Source organism: Macaca mulatta, chromosome 16, assembly GCF_049350105.2.
Source record: "Macaca mulatta isolate MMU2019108-1 chromosome 16, T2T-MMU8v2.0, whole genome shotgun sequence".
NCBI lineage: Eukaryota > Metazoa > Chordata > Mammalia > Primates > Cercopithecidae > Macaca > Macaca mulatta.
Window position 1 is genome coordinate 16,737,245 of NC_133421.1, and position 22,738 is coordinate 16,759,982.

Here is a 22,738-nt window from a genome sequence, read left to right on the forward strand (position 1 = left end):
GGCTATTCATTTGGTAAAACATAAAATTAAATCTCTAGTTCACATCATTAACAAAATTAAACTACAGAGAGAACAAAGAGAAAACAGCTAAGTATAAAATTTAAGAGCCATATGATTAGCAAAGGAGAAATATGAACAGCCAATAAACATTGTAAAAGGTACTCAACCTCACTAGCAATCAGGGAAATGCAAGTGAAACCTATGAGGAAGGTGATATCAATTTTCATCCAGCAAATAGGCAAAATTCAAAATAAATGGATAATATCAGCAGAACAAATAAGTGACAGCTACCTGCATACACCATTCATAGGAATAATAATATTATTATTATTATTGTAATCCTTTTGTGATCAGCCGTTTTGTGGCAGAATATATTAGGTTGATAAAAAAGTAATTGTAGTTTTTGCCATTAAAAGTAATTTAAAAATTGTAACACCTCCAAAATAATGACACAACAATATATATATTCAAGTGCTTATCTACTATATCCTGGAAAAACATTGAACATATACTCAGAGAAAAATAAATAAGGACATTCATTGTAGCATTTCTATGAGGGAAAATAAATTATGGTATATCCTTACAATGAAATATTTTGCAGTAGTTAAAAAAATCATGAGTTAGAAAATGAAGAGTCTTTGAAAGATCTTCAAGACAATGAAAAGAGTAAGGTGCATACACAACATGTCATCGTTATGAAAACAAACACCAAAAAACTATATAATTGCATGTAGACATCCACAGGCATGCAAATATTCGTAGAGAAAGAGCCAAAGTTGTGTCATATTAATGTCAGTGGGTTCCCCCAGGAACTACTGTTGCAATGAATAAGAGTTTGGTCAAGAAGGCCTTTCAGTAAAGAATATTTTCATGTATTATAATACTTGTACTACTTAAATAATGAAAACCAATTTAAAAGATTACATAGGTAAAAAAGATGCAGCAGTCTATTGACTTATTAAGAGTTAGGATTCCAAAACTCAAAGGGCTACTGGAATTCTGGGCAAGACTGGGCTTCCACACGCCCAGGAAAAGAACAGGGGCTTTTCCTATCCTCCAATAGCATTGATCAAAAGCTACACAGTGACAGCGAGAGAAAAACAAAAAAAACAAAAAACAGAGCCCAGCCCAGAAGAAAGCAACTTCCATCCAGCTCCAAAAGGCTGGAGCAAGATTCAAGAGCTCTCGTTGTTATTCAAAGGGAAGCCCACAGGACCCTGAGGACATTTCTAAGCTCAGATGATGCTGCTCCCCAGTCAGAACCATTCATCAGAACTGGAATAGACAGATAACCAGTGCAGTAAGAGACAGCAGATACCACACACTCCGAAAATGACAGGGCTTTGATCCTGTCCAAGGATAGGGTCCCGTGTGAGCAAGTGCAAAGCCTGACTCTCTCCAGCATTTGCGTGCTCCGATTAGGACAGTCCAGGCAGGGCTGGGCTCTGTTGCCAATTTCTTCTGACCACCTGTCTAACTTGCCGCATACATTTTTTTGGCCTTGAATTCTGCTTCACTAACTTGAGGCACTAATATATTTTACTGGGTTGTCATAATCATCAAACAAAAGAGTTGTCATTGAAGCTCTGTTAAAGGATAGTGCAAATAACTCCACCTAAAAGGCTGATGTGAGAAACAGGGTAAACAAGCACTTACAGGCTGTTATTGAGCGGCCAGGTTCTGGAGCATTTCTATCTGGGTCACACCAAGCAGTATGAGAATGGGAGCTACAATGTTCACACAAGCCAGGTTATTAGCACATCGGCCAGAACTCCAAAAAGTGTTTTGATACAACTTTGGCATCAATTCATATCTACTCTCCAGCATAAAGGTGCTACAGAATCAGAGAGCAAATATCTGCACAGACAGCAAACTATCTATAAAGAATCAGAGAGCAAATACTTTAGGCTTTGCAAGTCATACGGTCTTCTTAGCAACTACTCAACTCTGCCTTCGTAGCACAAAATCAGCCATAGCCACAGACAAGATGTAAATGAGTGGGTGTGGCCCATTCCTCCAATAGCCATATATCCAATAAAATCTTATTTATAGAAGCAGGTTGGATTCGACATGCAAGCTATTACTTGCCACACTCTGCTACAGCAAAACAAGTCAGATGTACAGAAAATAATTATTCGAGTTCAGAGAAATATAATGCAAGGAAAAATGCTGTCAATTACAAACCTGTTTTATTTAGATCAAACCTCGTGTGACACCAACATCCCAAGTGGCTAAACTACAGATTAACACAAGCCCCAGTGTGGTGATACTCTTCCCCACCCCCCACCCATACTTGCAATTTGTATGCAATAAATAGTAGAGGTTATGTTGAGTACCTGCTGTCCTCCAGGCCACACTCAGTTCCTGGTGCAAAGTGGAGGCCTGGTAAATATTCGTGGAGTTCCCATTGGCAGTTTTAAGCTAATATCCAGCCTTGGTGCTGAGCACTGAATTAAAAACTAAAGCTCTGGCCAGGCGCGGTGGCTCACACCTGTAATCCCAGCACTTTGGGAGGCCGAGGCGGGCGGATCACGAGGTCAGGAGATTGAGACCATCCTGGCCAATGTGGTGAAACCCCGTCTGTACTAAAAATACAAAAATCAGCTGGGTGTGGTGGCACGTGCCTGTAGTCCCAGCTATTTGGGAGGCTAGGGCAGGAGAATCACTTGAACCTTGGAGGCGGAGATTGCAGTGAGCCGAGATCATGCCACTGCACTCCAACCTGGAAACAGAGCAAGGCTCTGTCTCAAAAAAAAAGTTCTTTGCAGGCCTCCTGTTCTGAGAGTGTCCGGTACAAGAGCTGCTGACAGCTTTCTGACATGGGCTGTGGCAGCACCCAGACCCAGCTCCCCCCCAGATAGTGGGAAGCTCGAGTTGCACAACAATCAAGGCTCATTTCAAGGTCAGATTCCTGCTGTAGGAGCAGCTGAGCAATGAAGGAAATACATCAGCCCCCTCAGCTGTATTCTTAGCCCAGGGGCCTACAACCCAGTGAGTTAAGGACTCAGAAAGTATGAAGCACTTTTCAATGTAACAGGTCATGTGCTCTTTCATTACCAGCATGGCACCAACCCTGCCCCATATCAAGTCCCACTCTGGGCAATTCATAAAACCGTTCTGAGTCAAGAGAATAGGTTTTTTGAAAGTGAAAGGAAGGACAGTTGCAAAAGAGTCAGAAGAGACCTTAGAGAGGCCAAGAGAGAAAAAGCCACGCAAGGGTGAATCACAGAGGCAGAGTTATTAATACTTCTCATTTGCATAGCGCTAGACTGTTTTCAAAACACATGACCCCAAGACCAGGACTCCCACGCCCAAACCTCCCAGCCCACAACCATCACACAGATCGCCATTTTCCTTATTTCTCAGTATGAATGTCATTCCAGAAATAGCTGAGTCTCTGAAAGGCCCCCATCCTAAACAATGTGGCCTTTGCCCATATGCTTCGCCCACCCGCTCAAGCATGCCCAGAGCCCAGCGTGGGTCTTGCCCCCTGGGCTTCAACTTCTCCCCCAGCTGGTGGCTTTGAAATGGGGCTGGCCGGTCAGGCTAACTTTGCCCATGATTCATGCAGAAAGCAAAACAGATGGAGACAACTGCGTGCCAGCGTGGAGCTCACAAAGGCGATGAAGGCTACATGGGCGGCTCTTTCAACAGGTATTTCTAGGGGCGTTTTAGTTAGAGCAAAGCCTGTGTCTGGCCACTAGTGGGCACAAACTGCTCAGTAAGTGGAAGGAATCTTCGTGTCAAGGCATTCCGGCTAAAGCTGATACAGTTGTTCAATGACCTGCATTCCTAATTAAGAGGCTTTGTGGCAGGCACAGAGCTAGTTTGTCCGACTCTAGTTTTGCACTTTGGCATCCATATTCTCGTTCTGCTAGTGAGTTCTTAGACTTCTAAAGGGAATAACATGCAGCCACTGAGGTACCTGAGGTTGCTGGATAATAGTAAGCTGTTTGAGGCTTTTTTATACCCTTGTTGGAAAATTCTAGAAACAGGGAAACAGAGTAGGCTTTGTTTCTCTAAGAATTGCTCTTGGAAGACTTACTCCACCAGATACAAAAGAAAAAGGAGGCGTGTGGGTTGCATGATCAAGGATATCAATCTCCCTCCTTGGTAATTCACAATGTACCATGAATGATCAAAGCCTGCTTAACTTTCAAAACTTAGTGTCTTTCAAACTGATTTATCAGGAAACTTTTTTTTTTCTGTTTTTTAAAAGAACAGCTCACTTAAAAACACTGAGTTTGGCCACATAAAATGACGAGAAAGGCAGTTGCAATTGCAGTCATGAACTGCATCAGTGGAGAATGAACAGGGAATAATTGGTTTAGTTTTAAGATCTTTAGGTTTAGGAGGAATTCTCCCTATAGAAATAATAGAGTTCTCCTCCTTCTTTCCCCCAAAGTATGAAAAAAGACCATGCATGATGGAAATTAAGAGCTAGAACAACAGAACTGCTCCCCTCCCCCAGCGACAGTAAACCAGTGCCCATCTGCAAGCACAAAACCCATCCCTGCTCCCTCTGCCTACTGAAATTCTACCCCATTGCCAAGGCCCAGCTCAGAGGCCACCTCCTTTTAGGATCCCTCGATGCAACAATTACATCCTGAACGTGAACAGAGGCTCCGGGACCCATGCAATGTGCAGGTCGTACCTCAACTTCAGGTCCTACCTCAATGCCCACTCTGCTTTTAGGAAACCAGGGTACCTGCCCCAGATTACCTAATTCGTTAGAGGCAGACCCGGTGCAGAAAAACAAGGAATCCCTGATGCCCACACTACTAGTTTTTCCACTACAACACACTGGGGTGCAGAGAAGTCAATGATATGTTTGAAATCTAATGAATTAAATGATTCTACCACCATTCTTCAGACTTAGAATCCACACAAACTAGAGAGGGAGGAAGGAGAATGGTGTGGCAAAGAGAGAGGGGCTCCCCTTATTCTCCGCTCATCCGCCTGCCAAGCCAAACCACTGACCAAACTACAGACGGGCAAGTAGAGGCCTTGCTTCTGCAGCTGGGACTCCAGTGGAATCCCCAGCACCAGAGAAGCCACTGAAAGAAGGAAGGAGGTATCACCACCGGAGAAGAGAAAGAAAAACTGCAATCGTCAACTGTTTGAAGAGTCATCATGTAGAGGAGAGACCGGGGTCACCCTGCGGTCATTGTCCAGGAGGCATTATGGGGATTTAAACTCTTTAAGGACGAGCCAAGCAACTTGATAAAACCCAAGTCCAGCACATCAGGCATGAATGAAGGCAACCAGAAGTGACTGGACAAAAGAGGGGTAGTGTTGGGTTTAACGAAGTAATTTCTTAAGTGACAATATCTCCTGGCATTCCTCCCTCATCACTGGCTGCTCATCCCCACTTTCCTTCCTGTACCCTCATTAACCCCTGGCATGCTCAAGACTTAGCTCTGTTCTCCTTTTCTGTCTTCTGCTCTCAACTCCTCCCCAAATAACTATATTCGGCACCATGACATTGAATACCCTTCGGTATAGAGGAATGACTCCGGACTTTGAATTTCCAGCCCAGACCTCTTCCCTGAGCTAAAGACTTCTAAATTGAAGTGCTTTGCTGATCTCTCTGACGATCAAAATGTAAATCCTGATTTCTACCCCTTGCCCCAAATCTTCTGTTCCTCCTCCAGTCTCCCCATCTCAGTCCAAGATCCAGTTACACACCAGTTGCTCAAGCCCAAAACCTAGAGTCATCTAGAATCATTCTTCCCTAACTTCCTACATCTAACCCATCAGCAAACCCTTTCATGAGACCTGTTTTCTTCTCTACTTCCCCTCCCTAGCTAAGCCACCAGCTACCTCCTAGAGTTCTTGTAAGGATTAAATGCATTGCTCTTCAAAGAATGCCTGGCACTTACGTGAGCTGTTTGTATTCTCAACATCATCGTCATTGTCATCTCAGTGTCATCATCATGTCCAGTCTGGACTATGACCACAAACTCCTCACTGGTCCCCAGTTTCTACTCTTGTCTCCCTAGAATTCATTCTCAACAGCCAGAATGAGCTTACAAAACACAAATCAAATCATGACACTCTTCTGCTTAAAACCCTTCAATGATGTCCCAACTGTCCTTCTCAGTACCACAGCCTGTGAGGCCCCAGCGATCCTGCTCTCATCCCTCTCTCCCGCATTCCCCACCCTCTTTTCTTCAGCTAACTCAGGGCCTTGGCTCTTCCCTTTACCTCCTGGAATTTTCTTCCCATGGTTCTTCCTATAACTGGTCCCTCCCTGTCTTTTAAATCTCAGACCACATCACTATGGAAGGAAGAGGCCTTCCCTGAGCAGCTCACTCCTCCAGTGATGACTTTCCATTGGATCACCCTATTTGTTTCCTGCAGAGCACGTTCCACTACCCATAGTGATGCATTTATTGTGTATTGCCTGTTTCCTCCAGCTCCTTGTGAGCTGCACAATGGCAGGGACCTGCTTTTTCTTGTTCATCTCTGTGCACCCCATTTCTAGAATAGTGGCCAGTATGGAGGACAGGCTCCGTAGAGTTGAATAACAAATGAATGGATCTCACTATTAGCTCGTCAAAAATAAAAGAGGCTCTCTTGAAGGTAGTGAGTGTCCTATCAGCGGTAGGATGAACATGTGGCGGGCCTATTGCAGACAGGTCTGCAGCTCGATGGGACAGGGAGGAGGGATGGGCCAGATGACTCCAGGTCCCTGCCAGTGTTGGGGGCCACACGTGTGTGGATGACTGCACAGTCAGAAGGCTTCATCCCAGACAGCCTTCTCTCGGGCACCAAAGATCAACATCTACAACCTCAGGCTGCACCATGGCCAATCCCTGCTCCTGAAATGCAAGGCATGTTTTCTTGGTGCTGGTGAAATCTTGGGGATACAACCGAAGTTTTTTTAAAGCAAAGACTAGAGTTTCCAGGTCATATGGTTCAGACACAGGTTCAAACAAACATTTAATACTAATTCCTGGGTATTGGCATTAGAGAAACTCTAAGGGTTGAAATCTTGGCCTGTTGACAGCACATTCCATCCTCTGTACCTCCTTTGCACCACTAGGGCCTCAGCATCTCATAAGAGCATGTACAATCCGGAGCCATTACTTGGGTAGAGATTACGGGTTGACTCAGGGAGCCACAAAGGTTTTAAAATGTAAAACATGGGCCCGTAAATGCAGAAGGTCTCCTGTGTTTTCTAAAATCTGGCTAACAGCTGGGCCACAGACAAGGAAATTGTCTGGTGTCCTTGCCAAAATGACAGTGTCACCAAATTGATAAATAAGTCTGGGATCATTCCGAAGACAGAGATGATAGGAGTCCACCAAGGACTCATGTTGGGGGCTGCTGAAACTGGCAAGATTTAGTTTCTCTAATTTTCAACCTAAGGCACTGATCTAATGCCGCACACAACCTATTAATAGTCACGAGTTTGCTGTTTCTGCTGTTGCTGCTGTTTAACAGAAAAGAAGAGTAGTAAGTGGTCATCTTTTCAGTGCCTGGTGCTGGTCCAGCCCACATACTGTGGCAGAGGAGACCCACCTGTTGTCACTGGGAAATGAGGGGCTGCAAGTACTGCCCTTAGACAATGGAGGTGGCCAAGGATGTTTGGGGACAGATTGGAGGACAGCTCAATAATTCCCTTATGCTTTGGTGTTGAGCACTGGCCTCCTCTTTAAAAACAAAAGTGATTCAAGAAGGGACACACTTTTTGTGCCTAACACCTCAGCATGAAAAAGTTTCTCAACTATCTTTTCTTCTGAGACAAGAGAGGACTTCGTGAGCAGGGACAGGGCCTGAGAGACAGATTTTACCAAAGACAAACTCTGCCTGGGTCCTGCCTCATCACTGAAGCTGACGAAGACCAGCCAGGGGCCAGGGCAAGCCAGAACTGTGCCCTTCCAGCTCCTGGGCTCCCACGTCGCCTGTGGCTTAATTCCAGTATTCTGACCCATCCTGCTGCATATCAGGTCCACACGAATTAAATAAAGAGCAGGGGAACGCTTGTGAGAACTTGGACTTGATATTTGGATCTTGGAGACTTAAAAATGAAAAGCACTGGCTCATTCAACAGCAGGGCAAATATTTTGCCTGAATCCTCTGGGTCAGTAGATTTTCAACTCGCCCATAGGGTCTTGGGGAGGAGGCTTGGCACACCCCTCCCCCTCACCAGAGCCTTCCAGACTGTATGAGTCTGCAAACTAAAGCTCCAGGAACTGGCCTCATTCAAAGCTAACCCATGGACCCTGCCTGCCATGCCTCTCTTAATTAAGGCAAAGCCAACCTACTTGTTACTCAAAACCAGTTTTCTAGCATAAAATGTTCACAGTTATTTTCTGATTGTGAAAATAAAAGATCTCAATAAGGAAAACAGGTAAGGCAGAAAAAGAAAAGAAAACAGTCAAAGTGATAAGAATCCTGTCACCCAAAATAATCACTGAAAATATAACCGATGCATTTCTACCTTGTACAATTTCTGATATATTCTGCCTTATGGAGGCTTCGGGACTATCACTCCAACTTGGAATCCAGCAGACCACTGAGAAACCCATGGAGACAGCAGGTCTAAGGAAACCACAAAGATTAGAAATGCATGCATATGCACCCAGCTCCTCCCTAGTGTGGGTGGGGGGCACACACACTTTGAGATGGTCTGTGATTCTACTTACCCCTCACTCTCTGTTCCCACTATTCTGCCCTGCCCTCTGTCCCTCAACTAACAACCTCCTTCCCCGCCCAGAGATCTTGCACTTGATGGTCCTTCTGTACAGAACCTTCCCCAGATGTTCATATGGCTGGCTCCTGGCCACCCTCAAGTGGTCACTCCTCAAGGAGACCTCCCTTCACCTACTGCAATCCCACTTTATCCCATTAACCTGTCTTACATAGTTCTTACCATTTCCCCCCCCCCCAAATTCTCCATGTTTATTGACTGGTTTGTCCAGTAAAACATAAGCTACTGTTCACTCTTGTAACCTTAGTACCTACGGTAGTCTCTGGTACACGATAGTTGTTCAAGAAATAGTCTCGCATGAAAGATCAGAAGAGAAATGAAGAGGCTCCCGAAGTGGGAAAGTCATGTTTCAGGAAGTGAGAAAATGCTGAAATTCCAAGATGAGGTGAAGAGAGATGGGAGGTGAGACTTAACAGGAGCAGGAGTGGATCGTTCAGGTAGATTTCGATGGGCCTCGTTAAAGATTTTCCTCTGAAGATTAAGACCAGAGCGAGACTCCGTCTCAAAAAAAAAAAAAAAAAAAAAAAAGACCAATGAAGGGCCTCTGAAAGGTTTCCAAATGAGGAGTGATATAATTAGGTTTGTGGTTTTTTAAATATCAGCCTGGATTCCGTATGAAAAATGAGTCACAGAGGAGCAAGAAAGGGTGCAGGCAAACTAGTTAGGAGGCTGCCCTGGCGCCTCTGACAAATGAGGAAGCAGTGTGACCACAGGTGGGCAACAGGCGTTGGAACCACGGGGTGGCCTGAGGGACCCGTGACAATGCTGAGAAGAGAAAGAAGGAAACACGTCAAGGCAGACCCTAGATATTTGGCTTGCCAGCTGGTGAAGCAGCATTCACTAAAATACTAGAAAGTGACAAAGGGGTGGATTTGGCAGAGGAGATAAGGACTCTTTCTCTGGCCTAGTGGCTTGGGGGTCTCTCTTCGATATCCCAAGGGAAGTGGCCAGGAGATAGCTGGATAAACAGGTCTGGGATTCAGAAGAGAGGTCTGGACTGGAGGAAAATAGAGATTCAAGAGACGTCATTAAATAATAATAAGACGGCTGGGCGTGGTGGCTCACGCCTGTAATCCCAGCACTTTGGGAGGCTGAGGCTGGCGGATCACCTGAGGTCGGGAGTTCATGACCAGCCTGATCAACATGGAGAAAGCTCGTCTCTACTAAAAATACAAAAAATTAGCCAAGTGTGGTGGTGCATGCCTGTAATCCCAGCTACTCGGGAGGATGAGACAGGAGAATTGCTTGAACCCGGGAGGCGGAGGTTGCAGTGAGCCAAGATTGTGCCACTGAACTCCAGCCTGGACAACAAAAGCGAAACTCTGTCTCAGTAATAATAGTAAAACTTCATTTGTACCTGGAGAGGTGGTAGAAATAGAGAGAAGCCTCGACAGATCCTAAAGTTTCTGAGAAGAGTCCATATGAGAATGGTGGGGTGCTGACAGAACCCAGGATGAAGCAGAGATGGACTCTTTGAAGAATGCTGAAATAACCGGGACTTACGGAACTGTAGAGGGCGCAACTGAGCTATTGCAAAAGAGTATGATTGGGTATGGGAGGGGATGGTCAAACCCTCAAGGGAAGTATTCCACACCAGGCTTACAGAGAAGTACTTGCTGTCAAGTTTCTGTGATTTGAGAAGCTATGTTTCCCCCAAGGCCGAATGACTATATTTCTCGCCTTCTCTTAGAAATAGGTGTAGGTGTGACCGTGTTACATTTCATTAAAAGAAAAGGGGATTCATTCTTCCCCACCTCCTTTCTCCACCCTACTGCTTGAATCATGGATGTGACAGCTGGAGCTCTAGCAGCCTTTTGTTTCCTCAAGATGACAACCAAACCCAAGAGATGGTTATGAAATGAGCTAGCAAGTATCTGCATCTCTGACAATTTCATGGAACCTCCATACCTCTCTCAGGCTACCTACTTCCAGACTTCTTTGAAAAGAGAGAAAAATAAATGATCATATTTAAGCCCCTATCATTTGAAGATGTTCTCTTATACACAGTCAACCCTAATCCTAACCAGAACACTAGCCAACTGGTCTACCCCATCCCCTGCCTTGCTCTACCCTTACCTTAGGTCATGTCATTGCTCTAACAGGGAATATTCTCTTCCCCCTTGCCTGTACTGACTTAAACCCTGCCCATCCTTTGGAGGATGGATCAAATTCTACCTCCCACCAGAGATTTCCCTTCTACTTCCTCCCTGAATTCGGGCACTGTCTGCCTGCCTCCCTTTGGGCATCTGGCCTGCTCTGCCTTCCAGGAGAGTGATTCACCCTTCCATAGTTATCTCCTGACTCCTTGACCAGGCTCGGGACCATCAAGGCAAGGCCCATGCTTTCCAGATCCTCGTATTCCCTGGGCTGGAAAGGAACTGGATACAAGATCATAATGAATATCCCCACACTAAGCCTCTCTCACCTCTGCCTACACGAGGCAGATAAGGAGGGGATGCCAGAAAGTATATAAACACATTTAGAAAAACGAGAAGGCAGGCAGAGTCAAAGTCAGTTAAAAATCTAAAACTATTTCTAATATCAAGATGTCGTTTGGGGGCAAGATCTGGTATATCTCTTTCAAACTATACAACCTAGATGTTAGACTGCCTCATGGCACGATGCCAGGAGGCCTCATTCATATAGAAAACAACATAAATGGCAACCGCCAGAGAGAGGTGCAGTGTCGTGGTCGTGCACCAGAAAAAGGAGTCCTTTCAGAAAAAAATACCAAGCCACATGGCACAGTGGCTCACGCCTGTAATCCCAGCACTTTGAGAGGCGAGGTGGGCGGATCACCTGAGGTCAGGAGTTCGAGACCAGCCTGCCCAACATGGTGAAACCCCTCTCTACTAAAAGTACAAAAATTAGCCAGGCATGTTGGTGGGCGCCTATAATCCCAGCTACTCAGGAGGCTGAGGCAGGAAAATCGCTTGAACCCAGGAGGCGGAGGTTGTAGTGAGCCGAGATCATACCACTACATATTTTTTCACACTTGCAACATATTCTTCACAAATCGATGTCAATAATGAGTTACTTTTGATTACTTAACAAGTATTTTTTTTCAAACATACTTTCTAAGAGAAATACAGACACGGTAAATGGTTTGCAACGAGCATAGTTCATTTGTAAAGGCAGTATAATGTTTTAAAAATTACACACCTTTTTCAGCTTATTGTTTGCTGCCACAATTGTTAAACTCAATCGAAGAGGCCCCCGAGGATTCGACACTTAAGGCTGAAGTCGTAGCAAGTGCTGCCACATTGGGGAAGAGAGCGGCAGAGATAACCACCACTGGGGAAGTGTAAACGGAAATTTCAAATTTAGATTAAGCCTGAGTGGAGTGGAAACAAACCCAGCGTGTTCAGGGACAGCGTCCAGATGTTTTCAAAATGCCCTGATTGTGGGAGCTGAGAAGGGAGATGTGGAGAACACACACTCTGGGGTGCTCTCAGAAAGCAATGAGACAGATTTGAAACCCACCCTAAGGAGGCGTTGTAAATGAACCCAAGAACAGGAGCTTGGCACAGAAGGAACAAGTTGAGAGATAAGAAGTTTCCTGATTAAAATAACCCTAGTGCCTCTGAGATCTGCTTCTAGCACCAACTGACAGCTATTTCCAACCGCAGAAGACAAAAAATGCAAGTCAGTAACAGGCTACAGGTCAATATCACTTTCTTTCCTGCAGATGGTTTAAACACAACTTAGCAACTCCTCTGCCACCTTGTTTCTGCTGAAGCTCAGCCGGGTTTTAACACACCTGCCAAAACTGCCCCCTTCCGGGCCCAAGAGTCCAGGATTCCGTGCCAAGTCGTGTGGCCAGATGCCACTTGGGGATGGCGCCTGTGAGCACCAAAGCCTGCCCTTTTCGGGCTGAGTCACTACTTGTAACCACCAGGTGTCAGTAGCGAGGACGGAGACTCCTCTCCACAGTGCTCAGGGAAGTTTAGCCAGACCCTGAAGGGGGAGAAACCGGATGCTGTGGCTTTGGGGACAAGCAGTGCTATGGCCACATTCTCAGGCACTCGTGAGTATTTCATTTACTCAGTTGCCAACTCACCATGCAAACCCACCATGTAATTTCTGGGATGGCTTTAATTCAACGTCTTTCACATACTCAGAGACAAGATTAAGCACTGTTCTCACTTCAATAGGACTGGGATCTTTTCTCCGTTCCCTCCCCAATCCAGAAGGTAAAAACATAAAGCAGGGTTTTCCACTCCTTGCTTATCTTCTCTGTATAAATTACCAAATGAGTATTTTAGCAGTTTCTATTTGTACTGTGGTTCAAGGAATTTGGTTAATAATGCTTCAGCTTGGGACATGCTCGGGTATTACTAGGTACAGAGCCGTAAGAGGGAAAGTCTAGCAAAGAAATTGGATTATGCAAAGCCAGGACCAAAGGCCACTTCACTGCCTGTTTTATTGAACTGGATCTAAATTGGTTTCTCTCATCTGGTGTAGCATCTTGAACATATATACTGGATCTATGAGTAGCTGCAGCAACATTTAAAGTTGTATTTCTGTGGCCTTTTAAACCCAGGATGTTAGGAAAGCTCTGCTATATCTATAGGTCCTTCCAGCCTGAGGACACATCTTTTGGAACAAAAGATCATGTGGATCCAGGTCCACGGGCTTTTAACACCAATCGCTGTGGCCTACCCAGTCACCAAAACAGCTCATCCTGTTTACCTCCGCCTGTCTGCATCCAAACACGCAGGGCTCCTGGCTGGGCATTCCTTTCCCTCTGGGTGCTTAGGGTATCTAGTTGGTGCTTCTGCTGCCAACTATCCCTTAATTTGACCCTCATGAAGCCTGGCTTCCACATCTCTCAAGCAAAGATGCTGAGGACAGAGGAGAAATACAATCTTCTGGATTAAGGACTCCAAGGCTTAGCTTAGGGTTTTGCAAACAGCTTCAAGTCCCCATCTTGCAACAAGGAAATATTCAAAGGTTTTGATGCTAGGTGGCATCAGTGAGGTCCAAGACCTGGAAAGGCAGTCAGTCTTGTGTCCATATGACTGATGGTGCAGTGAGGCAGTCCCACTGTCACTGCAGCAGAAAAGGGCAGGACATTTCTGAATAGGCACAGCCACCAAACCAAAGATACACGTTTGATCCAATGTCCCAAGGGGGTCTGCCTAAGGCTTAGCTATCATACCACCTTTACAGCTCCCATGTCGACATTTTTTTTTTAAATCACAAAAAGCATTATCCTAAGTGATCAGGAGGGCGCTAAGGGCATGTCTCTAGATAGAGTGAACCATAATCATGCCCAGGATCTCAGCTTCCCCAGTGAGATCACCACCCCTCCCATTTGCCTTGGACTCATGGCTTCCCGTCACATCCCAACCCACTCCAGCAACAGCATTCTGGCTTGTGTCTTCCAATAAGCGTTTCCAGCTCTGGACTGAGAAATGTGTTACAGGCATCCGAGGACAAGCTCGTGGAGCACAAAACCAGCCTCACCGTTTGGTGATGATGAGAAACAGTGGTGGACATTTCCTGAGGAAGAGGTGCTACAGTTCTGCCAGAGATCAGTTGCATGTCCATTCCCCACGATCCATTGCTAGAGAGAATCAGATAGATATCCTGAGTCAGGGAGGGAGTGAGGAGTGAAGGAAAAGGGGAAGGAGAAAGGCCCAGGGATGGCGAAAAGCACCCTGATGCACCTAGCTACCCCGCCCACCCCTGCATGGTAACAGCCAACGTTTTATGACTTAAAAGCACGTTGTAAATGGAAAAGTTCTCCATGCACACGGAAACGATTATGTGCAGAGATGTTTACTATAGTAGAAGGAGCCATGAACTCAACCTGAGACACCTGCATTCAAGCCTTCTCTCCTCCCAGCATCCCTGGGGATCATTCCCCAAGCCCCTCTCTCTGAGTCTAGTTCCTTGTATACAGCTCCTATCAATCTGATGTTATCATCACCAGGCACCATGGAGATACTGTGAAGATGCTTGTAAATGTTAAACCAAGTCACAAATCCCCAACATAATTATCTCTCACAGAGACTACAAAATCATGCTGACAGGCCGGGCACAGTGGCTCACGCCTGTAATCCCAGCACTTTGGGAGGCGGAGGCGGGCGGATCATGAGGTCAGGAGTTCGAGACCAGCCTGGCCAACATAGTGAAACCCCGTCTCTACTAAAAATAAAATAATAAAAATAAAAATGAGCCAGGTGTGGTGGCAGGCACCTGTAATCCCAGCTACTCGGGAGGCTGAGGCAGGAGAATCGCTTGAACCCGGAAGGCAGAGGTTGCACTGAGCTGAGATCACGCCATTGCACTCCAGCCTGGGCGACAGTGCGAGACTCCGTCTCAAAAAAAAAAAAAAAAGAAAAAAAAAAAAGAAAAGAAAAATTAAAAAGAAAAAGAAAAAGAAAATCAGGCTTACAATGTGCCTTAAATTAAGAAGTGAAAGCCACCATAGGAAAACTGCCTGAATGTCTGCTCATCTTCATCGCCAAGAAAATAACTTTAAGATCTCATGGGTTGGACAGTTTTGTAACATAAGTTACTCTGATGGCCTGTTTCTATCAGTGGAAGCTTTACTAACAAGGCGTTGTGTTCATGACGTAAAGGCGACATGGGACCAGTGAACTCTTTTCCAGAAAAGCCCATTTTAACTTTCCAATTTCAAGTCCTAAAAGGGTGTTTTATAAATTAATTCACCCATCTGACTACGGTTTGGATTAAAAAAAAATCCATAAATACCCCTCTTCTTCAATGAGGCTGCATCAAGAAAAAAAAAAAGTTAAACAATCTTATCAAATGAAGGTCGGGGCCCCTAGATCTGCTGTGAAGTTATTTGGCTTAAATAGAGACCTGCGCACCTAACCCAGCCCAGCGCTCGCTTCGTTTCTATCACTGAATCTGCTCTCGTTTTCTCAAAGCAACTGGAAGGGGGCAGATTGCCAGAAACTTCCCTGGGACGTCTGAGACTTCCAACTGTCTGCAAATAACACAGTCCTGAACCAGAAGGAGCAAGGGCTGGGAACCCAGATAGGGAAGAGCGGGCCGCGCAGGGAGCCTCCCAGCCAGGCACTCACGCTGACGATCGTGGAGACGAACAGCAGCACCAGCACCGCGACGTGGAGGACGATGATACCCAGCAACAGGAGGAGCATTCTGGCGGCAAGTTCTGCTCAGCGGAGTTTCTGCCTGTGGGGAGAGCGCTGGGCGTGAGGCCGAACGCACTGGGCCGAACGAGGGAGGCGCGCGCAGAGGGAGGGTCCCGCGCACTAGCGTGAGGCCCGGCCTGGCCCAGCGCCCGCAGCCCGCCCGCCCGCGCGGGTCAGGAGCCTTCGCGCCGCCTGCCGCCGAGAGGGGGCAGCAGCCTCCTGCAGGACCAGCGCCCAGCGTCCAGCGCCCAGCCGGACCCGCCTGCAACGGAACATCTTTGCTTTTAGAAACAAAACAAGCGGTTCGCACGTCTAAAAACACCCAGGGAATAGAGGGGTTTCCAGAAAATATGACCAGAGGCCACTGCACGCTTCCACCCACCCCGAGCGCCTCCCGGAGACCGCCCTGTAAGGGGAGAGGTCCCGTTCTCCGAGACCCCAGTTCAGATTGTGAATTCGCCTACGGGGTGGAGGTAGGGGTGAGGGGAGTAGGCGCCCAGATTTCCGTGATAGACCTGGAGATACCCGTGACATGCGCTGGGAGAGAGAGCAGCGAGGAGGCTGGTTTCCCAGACCCCAGTGCTCTCCGCATTCCGTTCGTCTCCAAGTTTCCACCCAATTCTGCCAGCGTAGAGGAACCGTCCTGGCCCCAGCTCAGCCTCGCGCAGACTCTGGCGGCTCCGGAGAGGCGGTGCAGAGCCAGAGGAGTGTGGAAAGGAAAAATGGCTCGGGAGGGTTGCCCGGACCCTGCGCTTCCCGTCCACCGCGCGCTTCCCCAGGCGCGCCCAACTGAGACTCCTGGGGGCAGGGGGCATTCTGCTCCTGCGCTAGACCCGCATGCTCGCCTAGGGGTCCAGTCTGCACCCCAGGCACTCAAAGCCAGGACACGGACCCCATCAAGACTGAGCTCCGGTCTGGGCGCGGTGGGACAGGAGCCCAGGAGCCTGGACCGAAGGGAGTAGATGTCCAGCGGATGGGAGAGAGAGACAGAGTAAAAGGCCGAGTCCGATAATTTCAGCCGGTCAGAGCTGGCAGGCCATCTATCCCAAGTAATGCGGTCCTCGCCCCTCATTTTAGACTTTGGGGGCAGTGAAGGCTGGGATGACTTGTTAGAGGACATGCATGGCTGTGGAAGATCTGACTGAGACTCTGGGGACCATTTCAGGCAGAGTCTTGGGCCAGGGAAACAACGTTTCAATAACCCAGTTTGGAAAGTACCCAATCTCAGGCCCCTCCGTTTCTCTCCACAAGCATCACATTCAAAGACACTGGAATGCGCTGGAAGAAATAAACAAGGATTTCTGATGACTCCCAGAGGGTTTGAATTAAACCTCAGATGGCATGAGGCTGGGAACTGGGGAGCCACAAGAGTCCAGCACTCTCGGGATGTCCGCCACAGGGGCTGTTTTGCCACTGTGTCCCGGAGTCAACGCCTCTTCAGCAAGGCGAAAACTGAGACGCCCTTATCCTCTATCCAGACACCAGCACCATCACCCTTGCCCTGTAAGGTCTTACAGACCATAAAGGCTCCCCTCGTTGTATTACGCCAAGCCCCATTGGAAGGGAACAGGACACACAAGGGACCCTGTGCCCCTAAACAGAAGCTCCAGGGAGCTGGCCAAAGCCCCGCGCCTGCTCTGCGCCTTCTGACACCCTCACTGGAAGATGCCCACATTTCTCCTCCATCTCCTTCACTGTCCCCACCAAATCACTTACAGCCCAAAGGAACAGCTGTCCCGATCCTCAGGGTGGCCTCAAGTACAAACTCGGGTGCGTTGGCTCCGCTGCCGGCGCGGTCAAAGCTGCGCTGCGGGGCTGCGCGCGCGCGAAGCAAGGGGGCAGTGGGAGGCTCCCGGCGTTCCCCTTTAACGGGAACAACGCCCTGTTTGCGTCGCTGCAGTAGGGTGTGTCCCTGGGTCAGCGTGTGCGGGAGGGCGGGACTCAGGGAGGAGAGAGGGCAGGAGAGAGGGAGGGCAGGAGACAGTTAACTTGGCCTTAAATGCGCCTCAGGGAAAAGTTGGTCTCTGCAAAATCGCGGCGACTTTTACTCGAAACCAGAGGCGGCCGAGCTTTCTCACCTCCCACCTCCCTCCTCCCCCGGCCCCGTGGAGATCATGGAAACCTAGTGTTGACCGAGAAACTGGCTCCTCAGCCCACCCTGGGAAGACTCAGCCAAATGTAGCTCCGCGGATGCCCAAGGATGGGCTTCGGGGCGCGCCGACGCCGACCGCGCCCGCGCGGGGCTGAGGTTGGATTCCACTCCCATTAACAGAGGGCAGCGGGCGCTTGAGCGCTGAAGGAAGTCCCTCTCTTCTCGGGTCCTGGAGCCCCTGCCCTGTCCTGGCGTCTTAGCCGGGCACACCTGCACCTCGTCGGTCCCCGCTATTACTGTCTGCACCTACCAAGCATGCCGGCTTCCTAGGATTGGCAGGGATTGATCTAGCGGGCTCTGCTTGAGTGCGAATTAGGGAAAGAAAAGTCCGGCGACTACCGGATAGCGTGGTCTGGGATTGGGCTCCTCCTAGCCTGGGCAAAACCAGACTACCACCGAATAAGCTCAGGCAAAGTGTTCCTGCAGCAGTCGGGCTTGGCTGTCAGCCTTGGCTGGCGTCCTGGCCATGGGGTTTAGGGGGCGGGTGCGAGGTGGCCATTTGAGGTGGGGTTGGAGCAGCCAAGGAAATCAGCTGATTCATAGCCTCCTAACGTGACCCGCCCAGCGTTACAGGGAGAGAGGCTAGCCCTTCAGTCTCCGCTTGGCAGAGGCGCGCCCAATGAGACTCCCGTGCGCAGGCCAGCCTTGATGCACAAGACGGGGAGCAGGAATGTGGATGTTAAAGGTCTTTGCCTGAAAATGCAGCAGTTCACACGCGCGCGCGCGCGCGCACACACACACACACACACACACTTCCCTACCTCTAGTGTACTGTGTCATAGAAGCTCATCCCTCTCAATGATTCAAATAATTCTATATTAATTTACAATTTGAAAGGAGCTGCTACTTTAGCTAATTGTATATTCTTACTGTAAGTAAAAATAAATTTGAAAAAGTCTTCAAACGGTGATCTTTTTAAAACTCTCATGTTATCAGATTAAAATGAAGTGTACTTGTAAATTGTATTTACAGTTCCCATTACACGCCAGGCACTTTGTCTGGACTTTTGTATGCATGGTCTGTGAGAGGCAGTGGTTAGGCATTCTGTCTCTGGGCTCCAACAAACCTAATCACCTTGCTTACTTTTGTTGTGAGTTTGGACAATTTCTGAAGTTCAGTGAGCTTCAGTTTTCTCAGATGCAAAAGGAACTAGTAATGCCTGCTTTAAAGGTTTATGGTGATGATTGAAGGAGACAATATGTACAAAGCAGTTAACATCGTGTCTGCAACATAATAAGGGCCCAGTGCCCAAATTGCCACCACTATTGTTATATCACATTTAACTCTCACATCAACTCTTCAGGGAAGACCTGACCACCTCTGCATGAAAGTAGCTTGTAACTCTGATTCGTAGGTCGATCGATCGATCGATAGACAGGTAGATCGATAGATTGATAGATATTTATAAATGAAAGTGCATAGGCAAGTAGAAAAAAAATGTCTAAAGACCTGGAAGTGTTTTCTTTCCTCCATGGGTCATTTTATAGGTTAGATTTGCTCTAGAAATTATTACTTTGTTTTATGCTGTTTGGACATTTATTTATTTAACCAACATTTTTGTGATTACTACGTACTCAGGACAGTTCTAAGTAAGCACTTTACAAATATTAGCAAATCTAACTCAGGATTTTCCTTCCCTTCCTTTGTGATTTTCAAATAAACTTTTTAATAAAGTCTAATACACATACAAAAAAAGTGTACATATTGGGTGTTACAGGTCGCTTCTTCCTTTCTTTTGAACCCAATAGTTTAATCAATAACCACCCAGGTCACAGCAACACCATACGCTGCCAGACAGGTAAACCCAACCCATCTGTCCCTCACTGCCTCTGGTCTCCTGCCTGGCTCTCAATGGTGGGAGAGGAAATGCTACTCAGTGCCTGCTGACCAGGCTTGCCACACCCAGAGCCTGGCTGGTCAAGGCTCTGCCACAGGTGGCAGCTTCTCCCTAACCTGCTTACCAAGGCCGCCTGCCGGGTGTGTGTGAACAGCTATTTTCCATGGGGGAAGAAGCATCTAGATTCCTTTCTTCCTTTCAATCTGGATGCATTAGGGTTTCTAGATGCTCTCAGATGGCCCCCCACCTCCCCAGCCAGAGTGTATATCCACCTCTTAACCAAGGATATAAAAAAACCCCTGAATGTCCAGTCAATTCCAACACAAATGCACCATCTCTCCTGCAATCCTTTTCATTTGCAGCTTGCAGGGGGTGGGGAATTAGGCAATTCTTGTAAAGCATAGGCATGCATCACCCAGAGGCACAGGTTGCCAATAAAACTCACCCAGCCAAACAGCGTAACCCCTTCTTCCAAGCGGATTTCTTTGCAGTCAAATGCAAGGGATGCTAAGGCAAGGCCCTCCCCACAGGACAGCCAGAGACCCGCAGTCGACAGACTAAGCCTGCAGCTTCCAACCAGGCTCCCTGAGATGTTCCCTGGTGGTGCTCCCTGTAACTGAAGCCAGACCAGGCGTCTTTCCAGTTTATTCAGGGGCTGGTCCAATGCTGGGATATGTCATGGTGGCCTGAGAGGTTCTCAGCCTCTATTATTTAAAGAGACAGTGTCCAACTTTGTGTGCTTTCCAGAATACAGTGATCCCAAGAGGCCCTGCAGGGCATGGAGAAACTGGAATCAGAAGGGAGAAGAGCTTTGAGTATGCCTGAAGTCTGTGATGCCAAGGCTGTTCTCTCTGGAAGTGCCAACCTGTGTAATACCCAAGAGGCCCCACTGGCTCCCCTCCCCTCCCAGTGAATTTTGCAGAGATTAAATATACTGTGTGAAGGATCTGTGTCTACAGTGTTACGTATGTGCAGGTAAGTTTTATTTTAAATAAACATCATTTTAAGGGGCCCAAACATTGCACAGCTAATCTCTCACAGCATCACAGCAGTGAGCCAAATGTCTCAGGAGTCACCAAATCAAGCCTGCTTTGCTCCAATCCCTGGTTGGAAAGACTCTCTGTTGCCTGCTCTGTCTGCCTAGACCCCATCGCAAATGATCACATGTGTTGTACATTAGAATAAAACTTAGGGAAATGGGTTCTTCCGCCTCTGTCTTTAATGTGCCCTCATCAAGCTGACCTTCATGAGATAATTCAGTGTAAGTAAACGAACCTCTACTGAAAGCTTTCTAACCTGTCAGGCAGGATAGGCTGGAAGCGCAATTGGAAATTCTTGGAGAGGGAGGTAAAGGAAGTTATGGCATTTTTAGGTTCTTTGAAGCGTACCCACTCCAGCTCCCAGAGAGTCCTCCATCCCTTGAACCGCTTCTAGCTGCAAGCTCCAACACAAGGGGACTGGTTTCATTGCATGAGTTTCCTGCAATTCTGGTACTCGTGGCATAAGACTTCCTCTTGTGTCAGGGATCCCCAGTCTGGAGAGACCTGCAGAGTTTGGAGAAGTCCTTCCCTGTCACACACTTTATGTGTGGTTGGACTCTCCGGTCACAAGGGCCTCTCAATGGCCCTCTCTCCTGTTCTGCCCACAGCCAGCATCTGCTCACAGTCACCATCACAGCCAGTGCCGATGAAACAGTTTCACCTTTCTCTCTCTGCTGAAATCATTTTTATTTTTCCCAGCAGTGGTTCTTTAGAATCACTCAAGAGCTTTGTGAATGACCTAGCTTGGGCCATGCTCAGAGAAGCTGACTCAGGTGGTGTGGGATGGGGCTCAGGTATGGGTAATTTCCAGTGTCTCTCCCCCCACTGGATGTTTGGTTATCCAGCCAGGTTGCCATGTGGGGTTAGATTGTCCCTGATTTCCTTCCAGCTCCCTTCTGTTGTGGAACCCAAATGGAGATGAGGTGCAGTGTGGGCTGCTGCAGGATTATGCAAGTTATAGGTTCTGTCAGTTATGTCAGTTCTGCCAGGCAAAACAGGTGTGTGTGTGTGTGTGTGTGTGTGTGTGAGAGAGAGAGAGAGAGAGAGAGAGAGAGAGAGAGAGACAGACAGAGAGACACAGAGAGAGAGACAGAGAGAGAGAGAAAGAGGAGCCTCCCTCAATCCTCCTCTGACATGGTCTGTACAGGGACTGGGAACAGTGAGCATGGGTTTTTGCAGCCTCTCCACACAGCCTTTTCCTGGTTACTACCATGTTCAGGTCCAAAGGCTACATGACAGAGGCTGCTCTCCCTCAGGCCAGGATCAAGCCTGAAGACATGTAAGATTATTTCTGATCTAAGAGCTAAAGATTCCGAGGAAAAGGGGCAGGGCCTAGTGAGTGTGGGGCATGGTTTCTGGCTAAATAGGACCAATCTGATCAGCCCTACCTCTCTGCTTCCATGAGCTCCACATTCTGAGACCTGCTCCCTTGGCCTCCTGTCTCTTTTGTCCAGGTCCTCTGGCAGCCAAACCCTAGAGTCCCTGTTGGCTGTCAGCACCAGAGCTGGTTACTGTTGTGTTCCACCGGCCCTGTCTACCAAATGCCAACACACTTGTCTTTACCCATCTGGGCCAGACTCTCTTCCCTTCCCAGAGCCAAGTGAGGAAAATTCCTTCCTGGTCCCCTGTCTCCCATTTCCAATAACCCTGTTCTCAGCCAAATGGGACAATGTCTCTGCAAAGCTGTAGGCAATATCCCACTGAGCCTCTTGCAAAATAAACACATAGAATAGTCGCCAAATAACATTTATTATTATTTACTGTCCTCCCTTCCAGTTATGAAGAGGAAAAATGAGAATCGAGATTATCTGAGGAAACACAGTTGAGTCAATGAGACTGGCTATTTCCAGCACCTGAGTT

At 47.6% G+C, this 22,738-nt stretch overlaps 1 protein-coding gene across 2 annotated transcripts in view; it reads right to left on the minus strand.

Annotated features, from left to right (window-relative positions):
- PMP22 (peripheral myelin protein 22) overlaps positions 1-20,456 on the minus strand; it is a 35,533-nt gene extending 15,077 nt beyond the window's left edge. Inside the window, exons 1-3 of one of the 2 annotated variants that reach the window (XM_015118623.3) lie at positions 20,284-20,456; positions 15,778-15,889; positions 14,189-14,288 (exon numbers count right to left, since the gene is read on the minus strand). In XM_015118623.3, the coding sequence (XP_014974109.1) occupies positions 14,189-14,288; positions 15,778-15,855 (178 nt within the window). In that variant the 5' untranslated portion in view covers positions 15,856-15,889; positions 20,284-20,456. 2 annotated transcript variants of the gene reach the window in all.
- Between the last annotated feature and the right edge of the window lie 2,282 nt (positions 20,457-22,738).